The sequence below is a fragment of the Cyprinodon tularosa genome, unplaced genomic scaffold (assembly GCF_016077235.1).
Source record: "Cyprinodon tularosa strain WSP-4 unplaced genomic scaffold, ASM1607723v1 ctg44, whole genome shotgun sequence".
Lineage (NCBI taxonomy): Eukaryota > Metazoa > Chordata > Actinopteri > Cyprinodontiformes > Cyprinodontidae > Cyprinodon > Cyprinodon tularosa.
The window spans coordinates 1,437,369-1,462,609 of NW_024039163.1; the positions used below are offsets into that span (position 1 = coordinate 1,437,369).

Below are 25,241 nucleotides of genomic sequence, written 5' to 3' on the forward strand. Positions count from 1 at the left end.
CAAGCTTCTAGATTGGTAGTGAACACAATCTGCAACAGTATTATAAATAACACTAGGACAGTCAAAGTAGGTAACTTACAACAAATTTTGACCAAGTTTTCTGTTTCTCTTCTTTAAATCATTTTATCTTTATCAACAGACCATACCATGGGGAAATGTAATAATGTCATTCAAAAGTAAAATTTAAGTTTGTACAAAGAATAATAGTTAAGCTAGTTACAAAGTGCAAAATAATGTTTATTTTAATCTTGTGCTCACTTGACAGGAATTTTGAACTAAAGCCCAAACTTTAAAGCCCTCTAATACATAGCTACAACACAGTAAATCTTCTACCTTATCAGACCTTTTTAAACTTGAATTTATCATCCAACTGCAGCATTTAAACATTATAAGCTGTTCATGTTGCAGATGGTGTTTACATTCCCTACAATGCCTTTTTCTTCTGCCTTCACTTATTGTTTTTTTTTTCATTTTAAACCTGCAGCAGGATGAGCTCTTGTTAATAAGACCTCATTGTTCAGCTACAGCTGAAAACCTCTTAGTCTGTGTATGAGACAACACAAAGCAGCTCAAGTTTCCATTTTAAAACTGAATATTTTAAGTGGTTTAAAAAGCTTTACATAAAACCTGAAACATCTGCAATATATGTGATCAGTCAAATGTTACTTCCTTTCGTGGCACAGACATCCATGCCAGGAGAAACTAAAGCCTCATTATCTAAACTCCAAACAGATACCTCCTTTAGCTCATGTAACTGTGTTTTCTGTTTCTAAGACTGTTAGCAGAGTAAAGAAAGAAGCCAGAATTCAGATAAGCCTTACACAAGTATTCAGACAAATTAAACTTTTACAGATCCTTCTATTTATTTTATGCAACCTTATACCCATTCCAAAAAGGTAAAAAAAAACAAAAAACAATCCACTTGACTTTGTTTCCAGCTTTGAAGAAGCTTTGCTTCCCATCAAGGAAGTTTTTTCAATTCAAAATTTTAGAAATAGCATTGACGTTTTATAGAGTGGACCAAAAAGCAAAGCCTTGTTTTGGCTTAGAAAATATGCAAATTAAACTGGAACTGTTAGGACTCCAGTCTGTGTGGTCTGTGTTTTTGTGTGTTTTGTCTTCCTTCCTCCACCAGGTGGTGCCTGGTTCTGATTCTCCTCCTCACACACCTGCACGGGGTTACCTCGTTAACGGAGTGCTCTTAAGCTGCTGACTGCCACTACCTCGACGCCAGAGTGTTTGCCAGTTTTTGGGTACTCTAGTCAAGCTGAGTTTTGTTGAGTGAAAATGAGTTTTTGTCCACCTGAGTCTTAACATTATTATTTTGTTTTTGCCTCTCAGTAGGAAGTCATCCTGCAAACTGGATTTTTCTGACGTTCTCTCCCTGGAAGGATCAACTGAGCCTCAAACTGAGCTGGGGATACAAACCGGAGGTTTGGATCCACTTTTCCCCGAGAAATCGTTTGAGCTTCACACTGAGCAAGGGATTCATCTGCACAACAGTCCGTTCAAGTACCGCAGGAGATCTGAGTGGCAGTCAGTCTGTCTCCGTTCATCTACAAGCAACCGTATTCTGGGTAACCCTGTCCGCCCTCCACCGTATGAGATAAACACCGGAACACATTCCTCACCTACTGAAGTCTAAGAGTCAACCAAATCTCTGGAAACGTGAGTCTGCCAACCTTTCCTCCTCTTCAAGTTCGAGAATCAATTCTCCCACTGAACCTGAACTAACCGCATTGTCTTCCCCTCATCTTTCAGTTCCGGTTAAGCAGTGCTCAGAGCAACACTGGAATATGTGCCACTGGTTCCTCGGTGTGCTCTGGCGGTTGCTGATCGCTGCTTGTCTTCTCTCCTGAATCTCTGGTACTGGCTCAGTAATAGGCAACGGAGTTCCGCTCCTCTGGACTTCACTCCTTCTTCTGGAACCAGAAGGAAAATGCCAGGTTGGTGGCTTTCATGCTCATTGTTGTTCCTCGCTTGAGTTTTGCATTTCCTGACCTGAGCCTCTACTCCTGCAGAGAATTCAGTGAGCCACATCTCCCATTGGACAAATTTACCTCTGCATTTGACCCATCCCCTTGGGGATGTGGGGTTAAGGGATTTGCTCAGAGACCTGGAGTGTAGGCTTTGGGGATCGAACCAGGTACTTGCAACCTTCTTAGAGTACAAGCGCACCCCTAATTTATTACAAGACCAGGAAAATCACATGTGGGGTTCCTCAATGGGGCTGTATTCTGGGTGTCCTATTCAACATCTACATGCTCCACTTAGCTCAGATAAGGCAAACAACAAAATCAGTTACCATAACTATGCTGAGGACGCACAGCATTACATCACAGTGTCACCAGGTGACTATGAACCCATCAGAGCACTGGCTTGATGCATATCACAAATTAATACATGGATGCACCGTAATTTTCACCAACTGAATAAAAACAAAACAGAGGTAATTATTTTTGGACCCACGGAGGCGAGATCCCTGTGAAGACACTGGTGCAATCAGTTCTACTAAAGATGAGTTTTTCTAGATTTTGCTTGGACGTTAGTCCTTCAATCCTGAAAATGTTCTCCAGGTGATAAAAGGCTGACTCATTAACTGCCTTTATGTGCCTCTGACGGTTCAGGTCTGAGTCTGTCATAACACCAAGATTTCAGGCATAATTAGTGGTTTCTATCTATAGTAGCTGAAGCTGTGAGTTAACTCTGTTTGCCTAAAAAGCCAATCAGACAGCTGCAGCTGATCCAAAACTCTGCTGCCAGTGTTTTCAATAGACTTAAAAAAGTAGAGCACATTAGACCTGTTCTGAACTCCTTACACTAGTTCCCTGTAGCTCAAATAATAGGATCAAATCTTCAGTTAGTCTATAAATAACAGAAATTGTCATAATGGGCTTTAAAAATGGGGTAAAAAGGTAAAAGTTTAACAGGTTTATTGCAGGTTAGCAGACACTGATGGAGATTGAAACTCTGTGGGGAAACAATGCAGGAACTCAGCGGACTGGTGAACCGGAAACTCTGAAAGGGAGATCACAGTGATCAGTTCTGGGACAGTGGGAAAAAGGACTGAGGTTTGAATATTGCTGGAGAGGCATTCACATTTGGGGGGGCTCTTGGTTTATCCTTGTATCCAGTTTGTGGGGGTTTAATCCAGAGAAGAGGGAACTCGTTGGAGAGTAGACAGGCAGACATACGTTGGACCCAGAGGAGTAAAGGAGCGGACTGTCCCTTGGTTTTCCAGGAGTGGACTTGAACGGATCATATGGTGATTTTCCCCTTGCTCAATGTGACTCAGTAAATCCTTCCAGGGGTAGAAGGGCCAAGGCTTATCCAGTAACACAGGAAGTCTTCCTGTAAAAGAACAAAGACAAAAAACAAGTTCAGACTCAGAGAAACAATGCTAAGGTTAGACTTTGCTAATCTCAGTTTGGCTAGAGTACCCAATACTGGCAAAAACTCTGGCGTTGAGGTGGTGACAGCCAGGTGTGCAGGGAGGCCCAACGAGGACAGGGCCTGGTGGTGGAGAGAGGAAAACACAAAAAACAACCAACACAAACTGGAATCCTAACAGAAATATAGATAATATAAAAATAGATCATTACCTCAATATATAACAGATCTGTTTTCAGTCTATCAAGCTCCAAAACCAAGCCTACTCTTTACACCTAGAACTAGAACCAAGCATGGAGAAGCAGCATTTAGTTGCTATGCTCTACTTATCTGGAACAAACTCCCAGAAGACTGTAAAAGTGCTGAAAGCCTTAGTTCTTTTAATTCAAAGTTAAAAACCCATTTGTTTAGAACTGCCTTTGACTGTTGAAGTCGTACTGTTAACTGAGGTTATTAGTTTGAGTTTGAAGTACAGCTGTTTTGTTTTACTAATTTTTCTTATCTTTATTTGCTTTTATTCTGCTTTATTTTTCTTCTATTTGATTATAAAGCACTTTGAATTGTCCATATACAGAACTGTGCTATACAAATAAACTTGCCTTGCATAATTTTGTTTGCATTAATGTGATTGTAATTACTGTAATTGGATGCCATCTGGACTCAGTGCAGGAGGTGGGAAACAAAAAGGACCCTAACTAAAATAACATCTCTGTTGGATAATGTCATCCACCCCGTGCATAAAGCTGTGGCTGAACTGGAAAGTTCCTTCAGTGACAGACTGCTGCTCCCTAAATGCACCAGGGAGTGTTATCACAAATCTGTCCTCCCAGCAGCTGTATGAATTTATAACAAACATTATTCCCAACAACCTCAATAAGTTGTTACATTCATGCTGATTTCTGCAAATGTCTGTCTAAACCTGTAGAATAACATGCTGCTGTAATTTTTTGCACATCTCTGGTGCTGCTGCAATTTTTTCCACATATCCATAATGTAAAGATGTCCACAGCTGTATATTAATTATTTTCTAGATGCACAATATTTGTATCATAAAAACACTGTACAGTACAGTATTTTTTATTTCCTATTTTCTTAACTCTGTCACATATTATTTTATTTGCATAAACCTTTTTAGGTCCACATTGTTTGACCTCTTATGCTATAATCACTTGCTGCTGATGTAACACCACAATTTTCCCAATAATAAAGGGATTTTCTATTCTATTCTATTCTATTTTAATCTCTGTTCTTTGTGAATCTTTTCTGAAAATGGAAGAGTAGGTGTTTACATTAAATGGAATCTGAGTGTTAGAATTACCTAGTCAAAACCAAAGTGTAAATTTAATCTAATCTGTTAAAAGTAAAACAGATGAACTTTATCCAATCTGAACAATCTTGGGTTGGACTTCGATTTCAATCTCTTGATCAGACTTGCAGATGTAATTAGTTACAGGTGTTTCTACCAAGTGTCGCCTGAATACATCTGCATAGCACTCTGATCAGCTTTTAAAAACATCCCAACTCTTTGTTCTGGTCTTTTACAAAAAGTGAATGATATTTATTAAAATATGTGGTTATAATGGCTTAAAATCTGAAGGGTTAAAGCAGTACAGTAGAGGCAGCATGCAATAAGATTCGCTTCGCCACCCAGAACTTGCTTCAGTGACACAAGACACTTGTTTAAGATTATTTGTGTCCAAATAAAATCCCTAGTACATGAGGCGTTTGTCTTCCCTGGCACTGTGCTTGGATCTTGTGGTTTTCTTGGATAAATCTGACATTCCTGGCTTTCAATACCCAAGAGCCCAAAGACACCATACAGTTTACAGTAAAATCAATTACAATTTCACAAATCTGAATAACAACTTCTCTGCTCTGGCTCTGCTTGCTGCTTCAAAAACATATTTTGACTTGTGACATCTGTCACTCACATGTTTGTGGTCTCTCTGACAGGAAACATTCAAAGCATCTTTCAGAACAACTGTGGCACACATGTATTATCACATTTATCCTTACAGCATGGAAGGAGAATGTGTGACAACTGGACTTGATTAGGTGACGTGACTAGAAAAAAGATAAATGGCACTGTAATAATACAATTACAATGGCAAATGTGTTCCCTAAAACTTCTCTAATTGTTTTTATAATTCTGTCTGTACCATAAAAGAGAAAAAAAACATCAATATTCAATACAATACTATGAAATCTAATGGCGGGCATATTACTTTCCTGTTTTCTATTCTTTCTCCCACCTACATTGTTCAGATCTTTGAACCAATCTTAATTTTAAAGAAACAATATCTAAAAGTAGTTAGCATCAAGGGAGAAATGCTATGAAAATATACTTGATTTCATGTGAAAAGTTATGTTCACCCCCTTATTTATCATGGATTAACTATCAATAACCACATTTTTGGACAAACCTAATTCCATACCTATAGATTCAAGAAATACTTTCAAATTCCCTTATTGAGAACATGGAATATCAGGTACAAAACCATTGCTAAGAGTTTTGAACTTCAGTAAGGTACATCTCTCCACATTGTTCCATGTTCTCCACAGACAAAGACCACATGGAACAAGAGGGAATATCCATGATTAGCTAAACTACCAAAATGAATCCAGCAGTATATCAACCCCTTATCAAAGAGGACAAAAGCATACCTATCAAATTGACATCGCATTTTAAGAGGTAAACATAAGAATAGTCTGCTCAAGGACAACTTGCCATAACTGATGGTATTAACAGTTCTGAAAGAGTGTCCAGGAATCAACTTAAAACCTTTTGCTCAATCCAGTTTGGGTTTTGCAGCAGGACAATCATTCAATGCACATCAGCAAATCCACCATGGAGCAGTCAAAATTAAAAAGTTCAGAGTTTGTTTTATCAAACCAATGAGTTAAATCTTATTTTAAGGTGTTTTTTGATCTTTAGCTGAATGATCGTTTCATGGTTGCTTGTTTCCACTCTCTTTTTATGCAGCCCCTCTGCTGAACACCTGCCTGCCTGCTCTCTTATACTTATTTATGCTCAAGCCTGGAGACGGATCCTAAGAGAATTCCCACCCAAGCGCTCAGCTCTACAGAGCCATCTGGACTCACCTTTGAGCCATCTAATCCTGAGACTAGCAAGACTCAAATAATTTAGCATCTATCTAACTATGCTTGTGAAGGTTCTCAGTCATTCAGGTCATAGTCATTCCAAAAAAATAAAATTAAACAATCCACTGGACTCTGTTTCTAAGTTTGAAGACGTTTAGCTTCCCATCCAGGAAGCTTTTTCAATTAAAAAATGTCAATTTTTAAACTTTAAAAGCTTCCTGGATGGGAAGCAAAACCTCTTCAAACTTGGAAACAGAGTCCAGTGGATTGTTTTAATTTTCATTTTTGGAATCTATCTAAATAGTTTAACACAACAGAGTCCACCGGAAACAGCAAATATTTATAAAACACTTTTAAATTGTCAAACAAATAATTTACCATTTTTTGATGACAATTTGTCTCATTTCTGTAAATAAAGCTCAAAAGCCACATGTGGTTAAATTAAAATAATTCTGCCACGAAGATTTGGATGAAATTTTTCCACAGTGGTGAAAAAAACAGGTTTAAAGGGTAATTACTTTCATTTTAATAAAAAGGGAATAGGAAAAAAAGCAAAACATCTAACTATTTTTATGGGCCAAATAGTTTTTCATAGCAAGGCATCATCCACTATCTCCCAGACCCACTCTGTTGAGACCTACATGCCCCACCTGTTTCTGTGTCTTACTGATTCTCCTCAGCGCCATCAGCCTCTCTCTCCTCTACTCCCTCTCTCACCGCCTCCTCTTACTGTCACTCTGCTTCACAAACAGTTGGGTGTTTTTTTTTTTTTTTTACACCCTTTCCCTGCCCTATCTTCACTCTTTCTTCACAAGACACAATGAGATTAACAGTACTCTGTGTGTGTGGGACCCTCGTGGCCTTTTTAAGTCTCTCTCGAACCAGAGCGGAGGAAGGGATTCCCCTGGAAGACAGAGGATTTGGACCCTGCCTTGCGACTTTCAGACCGGTAGGAGCGTGCAAACCTGGGGAGCACGACAGCACATGCCCTTACCACATCAGTTTGCCTCCTCTTGATGTTCATTTGCCTCTACATTTTTTGGGGCTGGAGAACATCATGCAGGACCTCCAGAACCTAAAGGACAGTGTCGATGAACTTAGGGAGATGTGTGCAGACTGTACAGGGGGTCGAGCTGGGAGAAACTGTGGGAAGCAAAGTGAAAGAGAGCTGAAAGGAGGTAAGAACATGCATGAGGACAAGACGCTTGAAGAGAATGACGGAGATTTTAAACATGAGTGTGGAAAAGATAGTGTTAATGTGGAAATGATGGAGGCAGATAACAACATGGGAACAAATCTGAAAGACAGAAACAAATGGGAAATAGGAGAATCTGCAAAAGAAAATGAAAGACAAAAACCTGTGGCAGAGGGTGCAAGAGGAGAGGACACATTAGAGGGATTAAAGACACCAACTTCTGGTGGAAACTTGCAAACTGTTAATGTGACAGAAGAAAAGGTTGTTGAGACAAATCCAGAAGAAAGTGTGATGAAATATCAAGATATATTTGAGAAAAAAAGAGAAAAAACAACAGAAGAAAGTGACCCTCTCATGTGGGAAGATAAGATGAAGAAGCTGGATGAAAATACCAAAGCTGAAGCCTTTGATAAAGTAAAGATGTCTAAGAACCACACAGTGAATACAAATAAGAAGCTGCAGAGGGAAATGGAAAAGGATATAAAAGTGAACTCAAATAAAAAGAAACCAAAGCAGATGGAGAGGTCTGGGCTCACAGAAAAAGGCACAGAGAATAAAAGAGAGAGCGTGCAGAGAGACGGCATTAGAGATACACCGTCTATTAAGACAACTGAAAAGACAGACCTTTTTTCGATCAGCCCTACTCCGCTTACAACAGGATTAACTTCAGTGCCGGACCCGAGCGACACTAAAAGCTTTACATCATTTGTTCCATCACCTTCTCTGATCAGCCCCACTTTAAGCTCCATCACAGATGTGATGACAGATGTCATTCGAAATCCAAAAGATGGTTATGGTCTAAGGGGAAGCAAGGAGCCCCAAGCGGCTGGTGTTTCAGAGGTCAGCCGCCAAGTTAAGGTAAGGTTACCCACAACAACAGCAACAATATCCACAGTGGGTGGCCAGAGGCAGCAGATAACCAATGATGTGGCAGGTTTAACCATGAAAACGCCACATTCTTATCAGATCTTATTCATAACGACCTCACCAAAAGTTACAGATCGCTTTGATGGAGAACCGAAAAGGAACGTCAGCTCAAAAACCAAGACTGGTCTGAAAGTGTCACCAGTCAGAGCAACAAATCCCAGTGAAATGCATAAATCTGGAATTAAACCTGAAGCAGGGAACAGACTAAAGAATGCCAAGAATGACTCTAAACAAAACCAAGGTCCTTCAACCAGAGGAAAAACTAAACTTAACCCAAAGCAGAAGCCTCACAAACCCAAAGATACAAAATCCAAACCTGGAAAAGACTCAAAACAAACACAAAGTAAAAAACCTGGTCAAAGAAACACACCTCAGATTTCAAAAGCTGAGGAAAATCAAAAACAACATATGATGTATGAGCAGGAATATGAAGTTACTGAAGTAAAATCAAAGCAGAATTTCTCAACCTCTGTCAAGACAACTGCAGCCCAAAGACCTCAAACTGTAAATTCAACACATTCAGGTAAATATACATTAATCAACAGCAATTTTCATAAAACTTCAAAGACTGATCAAAATTTAAAGGCAGAAAAAAAATCAATTCAAATATTTATTAACAAAACATCAGACCAAGAGTCAGTTAAAAAGCTGGATAGTGACGAAAAACTCAACAACAGTTTTGAATCTATCCAAAATCATAATTATGTGCCAAATCCAACTACTACTACCAATCATCTGATGAATAAATCCATTACAAAGATCCCAACAATTGATCCCAGACCTGAAGGCATCACAGAATTTGAAACAACACCAAATCCAAACCAAAAAACTTTAAACAATTCAATTGGTAAGAATGAAGAACATATTGCACAAGAACTGAAAAAAAGTCCAGATTCAACACCTGGACAAAACACAACCACCCATCAATCTCATACAGCTCTTGGTAATATGAATGATTTCAGCCAGGAAAAACTTGAACCTTCCCAAAATTTTAAAATAGACACAGCAACCCAATTAATTGAGTCAGTGGACAAGTCTGAAGAAAGTTCCTCCCAGAAGAACAAATCTAATCCAGAACTAAAACCTGGAAAGACATCTGAACCGGATCATGCAAGTGTAACTCGCCTTAAAACCAAACCAGAATCAACAACTGAAACTTCTCCTGTATCTAACAAAAGACAAACATCTAAAGAAAAACCAAAACTAGCTATATTAATTGAGCCGGTGATCACATCAGGTGGAAATCACTCACATAGTCCTAAATCAGAGTTAGATATAACACCTCGAAGGTTGGTTGCAACAGATGAAGCTGCTGAGACCCATCACCTGAAGAACAATTCCAGTCAGCCAATTACAAAAACTAAACATAAACCTAAACCTTTCAGCCCTAAATCCTCAAAAAGCAAACTAACAGATTTACCAAAACAAAACCGAAAACATTCCGTCCATTTGGAAAATAAGCCTGAAGTAAACCCCAGGAGGAATTCTAAAAATCATCCCAATTTAAAACAGAAAATTATATCTGATCGAGCTAATGCAACACTAGATTATATGAATAAAACTAGCCAGGAAGACCACCGGCCTAAACTCAAACCTGAAGCTAACAACTTTAATCCTGAGATAGCAGACACATCTGATAAAAATTCCTTGCAGAAGGTTAAATCAAATCCACATCTAACACCTGGACAGACATCTGGTTTAGATCAAGCAACAAAAAATCCTGATCAGAAGAGAAAATCCAATGAGGATAATCTTAAAGATAAACACAGGCCAAAAAATATCCAAGAGTTTAAGCCTAACAAAACTGAAACAGCGACACTAAAATCAACACAGAAACCTTTGCCAGAATCAGCAAAGCAGTCTGAAGATCTGCAGGAAACTACACTCTATGCAGACTTAAAACCTGGATCAACACTGGCACTGAATCAGACAACTACTACCCTTGATCAGATGAATACACATCACAAACAAACTTCTCGAGATTCCAACTTAAACAAAAGTCAAACAGAAACACAAAAGCCTTCAAATGAGTCATGGGGTAGGTTTGAAGAACGAGTCCTTCAGGAACCCACATCTAACCAACATTTATTACCTGGACGAACAACTGCTACAACTTATCAACTGAATAAATCTGATCAGGACCACCTAAACACTAAACACATTTCAGAAAATAAACTCAATTTTATGTCCAACAAGAGTAGAACAGCAACACTAGAACCCAAACAAAAACATTTACCTGAATCAGCGGACAAGTCTGAAGATAATTCTTTGAAGGAGACCGAACTGTATTTAGTTTCATCACATGAGAAAACATCTACATCAGATCAGGCAACAACAAATTCGGATCAAATACAAAAGAATAAAAGTGAATACATTAAAACACCGACTTCTAGAGAGTTTAAAGTCACCCAAATTGAAAAAACACCTTATAAAACGTCAACGGAGTCATTGGACAAGCCTGAAGAAACATCTTTGCAGGGGCCTACGCTTAATCCAGGTTTAACATCTGGACATACATTCACATCGGACTTCGCTACTGCAGCCACTAATCAGATGAAGAAATCAATCAACAGTCAAATTGAAACTGTAGTTTCTCATGAGTCTAAATTCAACAAGAGTAAAACAGGAACGCTAAAACTATTGGCTGAGCAACGGGAGAATTCTGAAGAAGCATCCATTCAGGAACAAATGCCCAAACCAGGTTTAACACCAGGAGAAACATCCTTACCAAGTCTAGATATTGTAACAACAAATCAGAAAAATGAATCCACCCATTACCATCATAAAGCTAATCGCAATAACTCTAAGTCTAATGAAATTGAAACAGCAATGCCAGAAACCAACCAAAACCCTTTATCTGAGTCAAAGGAAAAAGAACAAGAGGGTAAAAGCAATACAGATACAACATCTGCACCTATTCAAGATAAAAAACAACTGGATCATAGGTTGGAACCTAGCCACAATGCTCCTAACTTTAGTAATACTCCACAACCTGGTCAAGAGCCAAACCTAAACCAGAAAAATAACAAAGTACAACAAACCGATCAAAGACTGCAAACATCCAGGCCTTATCTTAAACAAATATCTGCAGGTGAGCGAGTCCTTAAAACAGAGTACAATAAAACATCTAAACTACAGCCTCCTTTTCGACACATGCCTTCAATGAGAACCTCTGTCAGACCAGGGGTTAAACCTATCCAACGGTCAAAACAAGCAGGGAGACTGCAGCCAAGTCCACAAACCAAAACAGATCCACCTCGGATCAGCTGGGCTCCTTCAGACAATACCCTACGCTCTCGTACTGACATGCCACCTACATCTAACCTCGTAAAACAGATTCCTGAAATGAGTCATACCCCGGGGGAAACAGAGTTCAGCACCAGTGTGAAAAGCACCATAACTCTGAGTCCAAAGCCCTCTAACAGCTTGGAAACTGGATACTCCCCTGCCCCTCGCACACACCCCAAAGACGTCATATTGAGCCAAAACACAAGGATTACGTCTGATCTGAGGCCACAAACAGCCGGAGCACAATCATCTGTCCCAATGACAACAATACCAAACAAAATCAACCATGGGATCCTCCCAAATGTTATCACTAGTCCTGGCCCAGAAGCTATACAGCCTAGCATAGCTCCTAAGTCTAAGCCTAAGACACTTCATGAGGAGGAAAGTCCTCCCGCAAACCCAGTTCCTTCCCCCATTTTGGAAACTACCCCCACAAACAGCCCCGACTACTCCGCAACCACCTCCACCTCTGACCCTCAGCTTCCACCTGCAGAGCCTTCGAGTCCCAGTCCACGAGAGCTACGTGTGAAAATCAACCAGGTGGCTGCATTTGTCAACAACAGCCTAATTCCTAAAGTAGGACAAGAAGGGCTTCCCAAGGAGCGGCCTGAGGGATCTGATGGAGACAGGGGGACCAAAAGGACTGATGGTAAATTGTCAACATCCACAGCATTTAAAGGTTAGAAATCGCTTTTATCATTTCTGCATGCTCTACAATAATTATCACGAAGAAGCCTCTTGAAATGTAGCCACTAATGTTTATCTGTTTTTATAGAAGCAAACTGAAAGGGACGCTTTTATCTAAGAAGGACTCATTAAACCGAAATAAAAAGGAACTCTTGAGCAACTCAATTGTAAAAACAGGGTATCAGTCTTCTGTATACATCAAAGTTTGTTTCCAAAAACAAAACCCAGATAAAAGGATTGGAGTATAATGACCACACATTATATTCTTATGATCTTTACATAAATAATCAGAATATAGGCTATGTGTGGTCAAATGAGATGATATTAGTGCTATAAATCATAAGGAGGAATCTGCATGTCTGTGCACAATATGTAGCTTGGCATGACTGTCACAGTGATATTAAAACCACAATAATGCAAGGACCAACAGCTTTAAAACAGCCTTCAGGAAGCTGGGGTAAGCCATGCTGATGCAATCCTCTGTGTTAATGATTAGCTTTAATTCACTAATGAAGCTCAAATTGCTGTGTGTATATATATATATATATATATATATATATATATATATATATATATATATATATATATATATATATATTTTATTTTTTAAATAAGCTTTTACATCCTCAATATCAAGCTAAAGGGGGAGTTAAACAAATAAAGTTTAAACTACATCATAATTAGCTTTTGTCTTAATTTCCCAAAGAACAACCAATATTTTTGTACAAAATAATATTTTGGTAAATGTTCTATTTTGGAAATGTATTAATCCTACAACTTTCTGCAATTACAAAAGATTTTACAAGGGGGTTCTCCAAAGTCTTCAAAGATTTTAATAAATCTTGTACTGTAAGCCTAAAGAGGATCAAACGTGACAAAACAGAGAAAACATAATTTCAAAAAGTTAAATAATATTATAAAAAATGTGGTTTTAAACAAGTTCCTACCAATAAATTAACTGAAACAATTATTTATTGATTTATTTATTTAGGTGGTTAGTTAGTTAGTTAAGTAGTAGGTAATGCATAGTTAATAATCTATAATTGTATGTTAAGGTATATGTTATAACAACGTGTTGCATCTTTCTGGAATTTATCTAGATGGAATTTGAGAAATATAGAAAAACATGGACAATAAAATAATAAAAAGGCGAATACCAAAAATAAATACTAAAATAAAAACAAGGACAGAACAATCCACTTAGCAATAAAAAAAAGAAAAAAAGAAAAAGGAAAAAAAAAGGAAAAGAAAAGGATTAGAAAACAATGAAACAATTTCTATAGGCTTGTCTTTGAAAGCAGAAAGTGTCCTTTTTGGTACGTTTTCTTGAAGGTCTTTAAGAAACTGGATGAAAATGCAATACTTTTATTGTGACTGCCAATTTCAATAGAGTTAAATATGTGGCTCAACATAGTTACTATGTCAACAAATTATACATACAGTATAAAGGTTAATTGCTGGTATAAGCATTTGTTAATCTAAAAAATATGCCAGGAATTACAAACATAATTTTTGTTTTATTAACACCAGAATTTCCTTTAATGTGAATTTAAAAAAAGCAAAATGAAAAAAAAAAAAACAACTCTCAAGAGCAGTGTAAATAAATAAAAAAATAATTATATATATATATATATATATATATATATATATATATATATATATATATATATATATATATATATATATATATATATATATAATATATATATATAATACGCTTATAATAAGTGCATTACCCATAAACTATTTGGATTCTATGTTAAATAAACAAACCAATAAATAAATAAATAATTATCAGGTCTTGGGTAGAAACAGTTTTTTTGGTCAGTTTATTCAAAACTTCATTGCCCTTAAACACCTCCCTGAAGGCAGGAGTTTGAAGAGGTGATGGCTGGGGTGGTAGGGGTCCCTGTGGGCTCCAAGGAGGCACTGGAACATTCATCATTTATAATACAACAATTGTGCACAAATAAATGTTTTGTATTCTGTCAGAGGAGTTCTAAAAGTTAGAAGCACAGTTTTGAGAGTGTCTTTTGACAGAAGACTCATCAAAACTTTCATGAAGAGAATCCTGCTGCCTCTGGAGGTCCAAACTTGCCTAAATCATGAATAAATAAGAAATAAAGAAACATCAGCATACTTTTAGTATTATTTATTTATCTTAGTTTATAATAGAGGCTAAATGCTTTGTTATTTAATTATTTATTTATTTAATTATTTATTTGTTACTTAAGTAGAAGTATAGATACTGCAGTTTAAAAACACTCTGGTAAAAGTTGAAGTATCAACTTGACCTCTTTACTCAAGTAAAAGTGAAAAAGTATGTGCTCCAAAATCTACTTAAAGTATAAAAGTACAAAGTAACCTTTTAAAAAAACAGCCAGATGCCAATATATAAACTGAAAGCTAAATTTTTCGGCTATTTCGAATAATTCTTTGAGATAGGGTCAAGGATGAGGGAGGTCTTGTTGGTCTCCATCTCCCAATTCGCTCTCGCCTGTGTCCGACCTTTCAGACATTTCAACATCTTCTCTGAATCCAACATTGTAGCATGGTAGGCCTATAGACAATTCACGTTTACAGTTTGAAGAACAAAAGCTTGCTTCTGATGATTTCCTTTAGCTAACCAATGAGTGTTTGCGTTATATGACTCAACCAATTACACTAGTTTTCACAAGATGTGGATGGCGCTAATGATCTGTATTGGATGGCTGATTTGAAAATGTAAGGAATAAAAAGTACAGATACTTGTGTGAAAAAGTAATGAGTAGAAGTCAGAAGTAGGAAGAAAAATAAGCAATGGAGTAAAGTATAGATACCTAAAAAGTGTACTTGAGTATATGAACAAAGTATTTGTACTTTGTTACTTGACACCTCTGGTTTTATTTAATCAGCTAAATGTAAATATCTTCTGAAATTTGGTTCCCACAGCAATAAGAGACTGCTCCGACCACATGCTTAGAGGAAGGACCAGGAGCGGTGTTTACATGGTGACCCCTGACCTCCGCAGCAGCAGCTTTCAGGTGTACTGTGATATGGAGCTGGATGGTGGAGGATGGACCCTCCTGCAGCGTCGCCAGGACGGCAGGGTGAGTTTCAACCGCACCTGGGTGGAGTACCGGGCCGGCTTCGGGGTGCTGGACGGAGGGGACTTCTGGCTGGGGAACAACAAGATACACCCACTGACGCGGGACAGGGACATGGAACTGCGGGTGGAGCTGGAAGATTTCCAAGGAGTGACTGGGCATGCGCAGTACGAGTATTTCCGGGTTGCCAGTGAGCGGCTGCGCTACAGGCTGACGGTGGGCGGGTACTCAGGTACCGCAGGTGATGCTCTGCGCTTCAGTAAAACCTACGACCACAACAACAGGGCGTTCACCACTCCTGACAGGGACAACGACCGGTACCCCTCTGGGAACTGCGGGGCCTACTACAGCTCCGGCTGGTGGTTTGATGCCTGCATGGCTGCAAACCTCAATGGCAGATATTATACTGCTGGGAGATATAAGGGGGTTCGGGATGGTATTTTCTGGGGGACATGGCACAATATATCGTCAGAGTACTACCCAACCAATGAGAGACAGTCTTTTAAGTCTGTGAGGATGATGATCCGACCAAAGAGCTTTGGGTCACATTAATAGAGCAAATATAAAATGCTCCAGTCAAGTTTTTTCTTTCATTTCAACCCATTTTATTATCAACTCAGTGCTGCCACCTTGTGGCCATAAATACATTACAGAAATTGAGTTTGTGCATGTGCTTTAAATCCCAGTCTTTAGAACCCCTTCTAAATAATTTCTTGCGTTCCAGCAATTGTAATGCCCACATATGGGCATAGGCTGGTAAACTAGGAGATAATAGAATATTCTAAAACAATATCAGAGTTAAACTGACTTATTTTTCCAACAATAATCTCAGACATGCTCTAGTTACACTTATTCAAAACAGAATAATGAGATTATTACAACTACTACCAAAACTTAAAAGCAGAAAGTATAAAATAGCCTAGATTGCTTGCTCATGCTGATTTAAAAGTTGTTTTCAAGAAAGCATGCTGGTTTTGATGAATTAGCTTACAGTGACATTGGACAATTTCAAGTTCCTGAATATGTGGGAACCGGTCCCAACTCCTCCTTCTTACGATGTTACTTTCCTTGTGCACTAAGTAATTCCTAGAGGAATTGAAGTTGTTAAAGATGAGTAGGACCCCATGAAAAGTATTTGCATTATGAATGAAATGTCATTAAAGTTCATGTTTGTATAGAGCTGAGCATCTCAATACATATGGCAATATATTTGATTTCAAAGATCAGCCTATTGGTTGACTTGTATCATTCATCATTCATTTGAAAATATATTTTGTTAACGATGCAGTTTATGACAGGCTATGTTTCTTAGCTATCTGAAGTGTGAATATGATGTGTTTGAGTCATTCTCTTTGTGTTTGTTTGTATTTTTTCTGGGATGTTTTGTAAGTTCCTTCAATTAAAATGAACAAAATAATTTTCTACCAAACATGGAATCCATTTTTTTTTCTTCTTTAACCGAGTATAGTTTTTAACTGTTATATCCAGAATTATTTAGACCATCTATGACTGCACTAGATTTAGTAGTGAAAGTGATGTGATCTGCATTGCGCTTCACTGGCTAAATCCTAAGTCCTCAAATAATGGCTCCTAGCTTCTATCCTGTGATCTTTTGTGGAGTCAACAGTAAGAACTCTATCCAAGGTAAGAAAGGAGCTTCAGCCTGTTTTTTACCAAACAAGGCCCAAGGTTCGCACACGTTTGCATGTGTCTAACACATGTAATAAAAAAATAATTTTTGTTAAACTCCGTGAGGTTGTTTAAAGGAGAATTCCGGTTTTTAACACTTTTAGCCCATTTTCTGTAGTGTCCAGGATGAAATCGAATGATCGACACCAAAATTTTGACAATTGGTCCTGTCTCTGCTTTTTGGCTCATGCAGAATCCCCCCCTGGCTGTTTCAGAATGGCTTTTATAGTGCATGTCCGATAATGTCCTTAAAACAACCTTAAACGTTCTTTTTTTAAAATATGCTACTCACCGGGTCGTCAGGGCTGTTCAATGACATTCCAAAAAAAGTTTCGTAAAGAAAAAACGTTCCTGTAGTGTTTTATTTAGCATTTTGTAAATCCCATTGAGTTCTGTTGGAATAGTCAATATTCCGCTGCCACCGGAAACGGAAATGGGGCCTGTTTACACAGTTGTAGTCTTTTCGCTTCACTCTGTGTACTCCGACGTCGAGAATCAAGAATCCACCTTTCGTATTCCATTTTCAGAGTTTTTTAAAGTGTTTAACAGAGACGTTAGCACCTCGACGTCGGAGTACACAGAGTGAAGCGAAAAGACTACAACTGTGTAAACAGGCCCCATTTCCGTTTCCGGTGGCAGGGGAATATTGACTATTCCAACAGAACTCAATGGGATTTACAAAATGCTAAATAAAACACTACAGGAACGTTTTTTCTTTACGGAACTTTTTTTGGAACGTCATTGAACAGCGCTGACGACCCGGTGAAAAAAGAACGTTTAAGGTTGTTTTAAGGACATTATCGGACATGCACAATGGAAGCCGTTCTGAAGCAGCCAGGGGGTGATTCTAAATCAGCCAAAAAGCAGAGACAGGACCAATTGTCAAAATTTTGGTGTCGATCATTCGATTTCATCCTGGACACTACAGAAAATGGGCTAAAAGTGTTAAAAACCGGAATTCTCCTTTAATGGAGAGCAATTCTACTTAACACTAAAGTTACAACTGGGTCCAGTGGCTTACTCAGACTTTGATCATTACATTGTTTAATCTAACCAGAATAGCTTTAACCAACTAGATTGGTTGTTTTTCCAACCAATCTATTCTTAGAATATATCCAAACTTTATCCAGCTGACAGCAACTCTCCTACAAACTCCCACATCTTGACTGAGTAGTGAGGCTGTTTAAATGCCTGGCGAAATGTGCCCCTTAATTATGTATATTGTATGAAATCGTGTTATATCACACTGGTCCTATAGTCACTCTATTACAGATGGAGTCATGTAAAGTAAGTCATTTTGCCCTGGGATTATTAAAATATTTCTCGTTGATGGGATAGGTGTTGTGGATGAAACGGTGCCCAGCTTGAAACAGCTCCTGTGTTTCGCTGAATGTGTGCATTGATGATTGAGATACATCTTCTGCCTCCATTTATCTGTTTACTACAGTGTGTTGAATTAATGTTAATGTGGATTTAAAGACATTTCAATTAGTGGAAAAGATTGCAGAAGGGAATATAAATAAAAGTTTAATCAACTAAAACTTTTGCGACCCCCATGCCGTACCTCCATGGAGCCCCTAGGGGTCACGGAAATACTCTGGACTCCATAGCCACTCTCAGCCCGCATAGAAAGAGGGTGACTGTGGCTGACCAATTAAAGCAGATTCTCCTCTCTAACTAGAATCTGTTAGTTCAATCTCTAAAGTTATGCTCTCTCTGCTTTTTCTCATAGTAGCTTCGCCTCATCTGTTTCTGTTTTGCTGTGACACCATCCTGGAGAGAAATATCAGCTGTGCTGTTGCGATAAACACCCTTGTTTATAGATGCTGGAGATCCTGTTTTCCAGTGTAGTCCTGTTTCTCTGACTGTGACTGGCTGGATGTGCTCTCTTCTCTTCAGGACGGGGCCGCCTTTTACAGCTGCTTTTTGTGTCTCTGCTTCTGTCTCCTTGAACCCCAGTCAGCCTCGGCAGATGGCCGCTCACACTGAGCCTGGTTCTGCTGGAGGTTTCTTCCTGTTAAAAGGGAGTTTTTCCTCTCCACTGTTGCTACAAGCATGCTTAGTGTAAGGGATTGCATTTGAGCATTTGAGTCACTGCATGAAAAGTGTGATTTTCGTCACTATGCGGCACTGTAGATTGTCGTGGAAGTGCAGGTTAACGGCTGTTCACGGTAATGTTGCAGGCAACACCGAAAACTCCCATAAATTGTCAGAAATTGACGTGGGCTTTCTTAGGCAATGTTCCCCCCATGCCTTCCCCCCATGGAATTCTAGGGGAGGCTTTAACATGTAAATGAACATGCTGTGGGCTATACAAATGCAAATAAGGGTTGCAGGGGGAGTTTTACCCCAAGTGACATTTTTCTAAAAGGTAAGAAAATCTCTGGTACAAATAGATCAGGCTCAGTATAGCCTAATTATAGACTATTACATTTTAGCTTGAATTTATTTTATTTAAGTAAAGTATGCTAGATTACTGTGTATGCCATTAGCAATAGCAAATGTTATGTAAAAAAATACACAAAATAGTTTATTTAACAATGACCTCGTATGTGATTGGAGGAGCCTGATGAGCCTTTGACTCCTCGTCCAATCACGTGTGAGCTTTTGGGCACTACTAGTACTCGGGAGACCAGCATATAAGCAGACATGTTTGTGTTACTATACTCAGAAGAACTTCATCTCCAGTTCCTGTGTTTGGATTTTGCTGGTACGTGATCAATGGCTGCACAAAGTCTCCCGTTCAACTTGCCTTCAACTCCTCTTGGACGCGATCCACAACTTTCAGCCAGTTCGCAGACTGACGAGAAGAAACTGCTGATTGCTATCAGTGGACTGTCTCATCAACTTGCTCAACATACTGCCAACATGAATGAGCGGCTCATTCAACTGGAGAATTCGGTACACTCCAGGTTGCTGTCCATAGAGGACAAGATGGCGGCTCTGCAGTCGAACAACTGTGCGGGAGAGACGAACTCGAGGAAGAGAAGACGGGTGCACAACCCCAAGCTAGAGGTAAATATATGTTCGATTACTGCTAGCTAAGCTAAAAGCAGCCTAGCCTAAAACTACGGCTAATAGTAGCCTTGCAAGAACAAGCTTTATTAAAGTGTATTTTTTGTGATTCACAGGAAGCAGTACGCCATCTTCACAACTCGGAGACAAATTGCAGGCGCTATGAACCGGAGCAAGGGTAAGATTTAAAGAATATGCTTTCATTCTGTGGTAAAAGGAAATAGATACAGATAGATACCGATCATAACTGTACATTTTGTTTTCACAGACTAATCTCACCTCATAATGAGGCGGTGACCTCCTATTTGCTCGGAGCAATATCAGCAAGTCCAGATTTGCACGATGTTGATAAAGACGACATTGTGTGTAAGTGACTTGTTTTAATGTTTTCTCCTTCCTTGTTACTGTGACTTGCATTTGATTTTTTATTATACCACTCTCATTTAATTGTTTTCCAGCTGCCTGTAATACGTATTTTGAGACGGTACGCAGGAGCTTCAGAAATACGCAGCCAGAGAACACGTTGCGGGTGGAAGCTGCCAAGCATTCAGCTCGGAGTTGAGCTAGAAGAAAGAGGGTAAGACTTTATTTGGTGACTATTTTTCACGTGCATTGTTCGATGTGTTGTGTCCATACACAGTGCATCCCATTGCATAGTGCTGATTCATTGTTTTTTTTTTTTTTTTTTACAGCTGCTGGAATCGAGGCAGAGTGTGCTAGCTGATGAGGAAGTGGAACTCTGGAAGTCCGCCACCGTCGACCTCATGTCTGACGAAGAAGATGGCGTTGTTGGCGGTGTCTCTGGATGGATTGTACAGCCGCCGCCATTTTGTAGGCCGGATCTCTCTGAACTCTGTGTTAAGCATCAAAGTTACTTTGTATTTCCATTCTGAAATCTGCCTCTACTATGCCTTCCATAGTATTAGAATTATAATGTTCTTATTGTCTAACTTGTTTGTACCCACTTTGTTTAAATAAAATTCATAAAAAAAAAAAAAAAAAAAAAAAGCTGCAGTCCCGGTTAGAGGCGATGCCGAAGTACAGAGCCACGCACAGTTGGCGTCTGCACATCGGACCTGCCTTGGTGAGAATGTTGCCAGATACCTCCAACCCTGAGGAGGCAAACGGACAGTTCACGGAGTTGTAATTTTTGGATACGCATGTGTGGGCAGATCCTCCCGTTGTATATAGTTGTGTTTGTTTTAGTAAAGCTCTTTCTTTGCATAAACATCTTCCTGGCAAATGTTCATTTCCTGTATAAATTCATTCATATCCTTGATGGTAGCCTAATAATAGTGTAGGTCAACATTGTATGACCACTTTTGCTATAACCTTTTGCTGCTGCCATTGTGGGACAATAAAGGGATTTTCTATTCTATTCTATTCTATTCTATTCTATTCTATTCTATTCTATTCTAATTGTACTTTATTTCTTTGGTGTTGTCAAATTCCTTCTCATTTCAGTATTAAATCACTAGAGGGAGACAGAGAGCTAAAACAACAACTTAGACAATGCCCATATCGTTTTCTCGTTTCCTTAAAATATATACATACTCTTTATCTATCACTATTTATCATAGTTCCAGCATTTCATATATTTTCATCCATAAAAAAAACCAAACATTTAACATCAAGCTTCATTTAAAAATGTAAACTAAAATGTAAAAAAAAAAAAAACATTTAAAGGCAACAATGATAAAATGTATTTCTTTATGAAAATACAATTTAAAAATATACAACATATTTGACTAAATATTCACCATTATATCCAAAGCTCTAATATAAGATAATAAAACATTTATTATAGTATATCCTGACATCAGATAAAGTTTTGCATCACCCGGTGATGGCTAGAAGAAAAAGAAAAGAAAGATTACAGAAAAGTAACCAGAAGCAACATTAACAAATAACCATCCTGACTGTGTACAAATAATATAGTGTAATACAGTGATTGGATTTCATGCCTAAAGATAAATGCTCTATCCAGGGTACACAAAAATGTATTGATTGGTGAATAAAATTAATACGTTGTCTCATTATTTAGAAAATATGAAGGTCTGATCAAAAAACAAACATTCAAACAGTAGACTGTTTCTCACAGAATGGGATGAAATTACCAAAATGTGACATAAGAAACCCTAGTATCTGTGTTAAATATATTGTAAAACAAAATAATTTGAACTGACAATTATTATTATTTCTACTTACCTCTCATCATTCAATAATATTTATATTTTTCATTTACATTTTTTTTAACATTAAAATACCAAAACCTATATGTTCTTGCTGGCTTGTTACATTGTTACTGTTACATTTCTCTTTTATTGATAATGATTATATAAATCTCTTCAACAAACCATGAACTAAAATTCTACACAAAGCACAAATAAGTTCAATTATATATCTTTCCCTCACCATAGACCTCATGTTTTCTTTTATTTACAAAACATATTATGTGTTGTAATGGCAGTAATGAGGAATAAATCAAAAACACACAACTCATCAAAATAGTATTGGTAAGACTTCCTTTGAAGATGCATATTAATATAGCTTTTTAAAAGCAAGTATTCTATAATATCTTCCTCCTCTTCCTTGACAAGTAAATAACTGATTATTCTACAAATGTATTAATCTAATATCTTGTGGGAACAATTGCTTCATATGTTCTAGGGCTGTAGTTAAATATTAAGTTGTGGAGGGATTTATTTGTAACCATTTTTTTACTGTCCAGAGGTCAAAAAGAGCTTAATTAATTTATCTGTCTTGGATGTCATTATGTACTCTCCTAACCAAGGGTGGAACTTTGAGATGAAAGTTGGTGGAGACACTAAGAGTGGTGGCTGATGGACCTCCAGCTACTCGACATAAACACTTTCAACAGGGTTTGTATTTTCCAAAATTGAGCTCAAACATATATTTATTGAATGCTTTCCTATGGTTGAGAATACAATAGAATAAATAAACTGATATTTAGATTTATGGGCAGTTAGACATCAATATGTGTGCGTGTGTATATATATACAATTCTGATGCCAACAGCAATATATGATGCCTCCCTAGTATGCAGACAATTTCAGTTTCATTCATCAATCCATCCAGAAAGATGTGGATTGGTTGATTGGATGTTTCCCCTTTCAGCTACATCAGTGATTATCTTCCTTCAAAAGCAACAAAATCTAATTTAGAAATTTGTCCCACATATTGCTAAGAGCCAAAGTCTATTGCAATTGGTGGGGATATGTCCCAAACCAGTCCTTCACAAAGTTAGGCCTGTGACAAATCAATTTGTAGGTAATTAATCCTAAATATATTATTAGCTCACTGCAGTGAAGATAGGAATTTTGGTAAAATGCATTATGACCCTTGGATTAATTTAAAAGAGACTAAAGGAATTTAGTGCCTGATTCAGTTCGATCAAAAACAAGAGAGGTCTGATTAATGAAAAAGTTTTCTTCGTTTCTTAAGTAAACTACAACACCAGTATGTACTTTCTGTGTGTCTGTGTGTCTGTTAACTAGGCTACTTGATAGAAAAAGTGACCATTTCCAACACCTTCTATCCAAGAGAGAATCCTGACTGACCGATTCATTGACAGCTTCTGTGTGTTTACTGCCCGGAGAACCTTCCTCGTTTCTAACAAAGATAATGACACTAACGAAAACATTTTATATGTATTCTGACGATCGCTTTGTTTTTTAGCGGGGTCTCTTCTTAATGTCATGTGAACAATTGTTTTATATCTTTAAAAAGACGAAATGTGGAGAAAATCCGCCTCTGAATGCTCAGGAACAACGAGCTTCAGACACTTTTGAGCGTTCCTGGGTTAAAAAGAGAACGTTTTGGAAACCAAATGGGACCTAATTGTATATATCAGACTATTTACTTTCCGTTAAAGTAAGTGATATGATAGAAAACTTTAATTTAGCGCAGATTTAAAGCCTTAAAGGCTGCGAAGAAAACACAAATGCGGACAGATTTCAGGCGGGAGCAGAGCAGCAGGCTGGGTTGTTTCTTCACGGTTCTCATCCATAATATAAATCCCGCCTCCTGCTCTGAGCTGGAGACGTTCAGAGGAACATAAACAGAGAAACATGGCAGAAGAAGCTCCAGCAGCTGCACCGGCGAAAGCCCCGGCAAAAGCCCCGAGGAAGAAGTCCGCTGCTAAAGCCAAAAAGGATGGACCCAGCCTGTCCAAGCTCATCGTGGCCGCCGTGGCCGAGTCCAAGGAGCGAAAGGGCATTTCTCTGGCGGCGGTCAAGAAGGTCCTGGCCAGTAAAGGAGTGGATACGACTAAAGCCAACAAGCGGATCAACACGGCTGTCACCAAGTTGGTCAGCAATGGTACCCTGGCTCAGACCAAAGGGACCGGGGCATCCGGCTCCTTCAAGCTCCCCAAGGATTCCCAAGCCGCTAAACCAGCCAAGAAGGTGGTGAAGAAGAAGGCTCCAGCAAAAGCCAAGAAGCCCGCCGCTAAGAAGGCCAGCACTCCTAAAAAACCCGCTGCTAAGAAAGCGGCAGCAGCCAAGAAGTCTCCTAAGAAGGCACCTGCCAAGAAAAGCGTGAAAAAGGTGACAAAGAAGAGCCCCAAAAAGGCCGCCCCTGCTGCTAAGAAGCCAAAGGCTGCTAAGAAGCCTGCAGCTAAGAAACCTGCAGCCAAGAAAGCTGCACCTAAAAAGGCTCCAGCTAAGAAGGCCAAGAAGTAGACTGCTACTTCCACCAGCACTCAGTGCACCAAAGGCTCTTTTCAGAGCCACCACAGCTTCATCTTAAGTGCTGATTCCCTATAAGCATATAATTAATTGCTTAATTGACCCTTTATAGTGCATGTTATTATTTTTGATCACATTCATATCCCTTACAAA

General features: G+C 38.5%; 1 protein-coding gene, 1 long non-coding RNA gene and 1 pseudogene across 4 annotated transcripts; all 3 read left to right on the forward strand.

Moving 5' to 3' along the window:
• Positions 1-7,259: 7,259 nt before the first annotated feature.
• LOC119793002 (probable serine/threonine-protein kinase DDB_G0282963) lies at positions 7,260-17,095 on the forward strand. 3 transcript variants are annotated; one of them, XM_038299905.1, is made up of 3 exons: positions 7,262-8,545; positions 8,688-12,581; positions 15,521-17,095. In XM_038299905.1, the coding sequence occupies exons 2-3, from the start codon at positions 8,780-8,782 to the stop codon at positions 16,225-16,227; spliced, it is 4,509 nt and encodes a 1,502-aa protein (XP_038155833.1). In that variant the 5' UTR covers positions 7,262-8,545; positions 8,688-8,779; the 3' UTR covers positions 16,228-17,095. The 3 variants fall into 3 exon arrangements, with proteins under 3 accessions (XP_038155834.1, XP_038155833.1, XP_038155832.1); XM_038299906.1 differs by lacking the exon at positions 15,521-17,095 and having other exon boundaries at positions 7,260-8,545; positions 8,688-12,063; XM_038299904.1 differs by having other exon boundaries at positions 7,262-12,581.
• Positions 17,096-20,689: 3,594 nt separating this feature from the next.
• LOC119793099 lies at positions 20,690-21,119 on the forward strand. Its single transcript, XR_005282062.1, has 3 exons — positions 20,690-20,745; positions 20,838-20,956; positions 21,072-21,119. It is a non-coding gene; the product is annotated as an uncharacterized LOC119793099 (long non-coding RNA).
• Positions 21,120-24,343: 3,224 nt separating this feature from the next.
• Positions 24,344-25,241, forward strand: LOC119793098 (annotated as a pseudogene).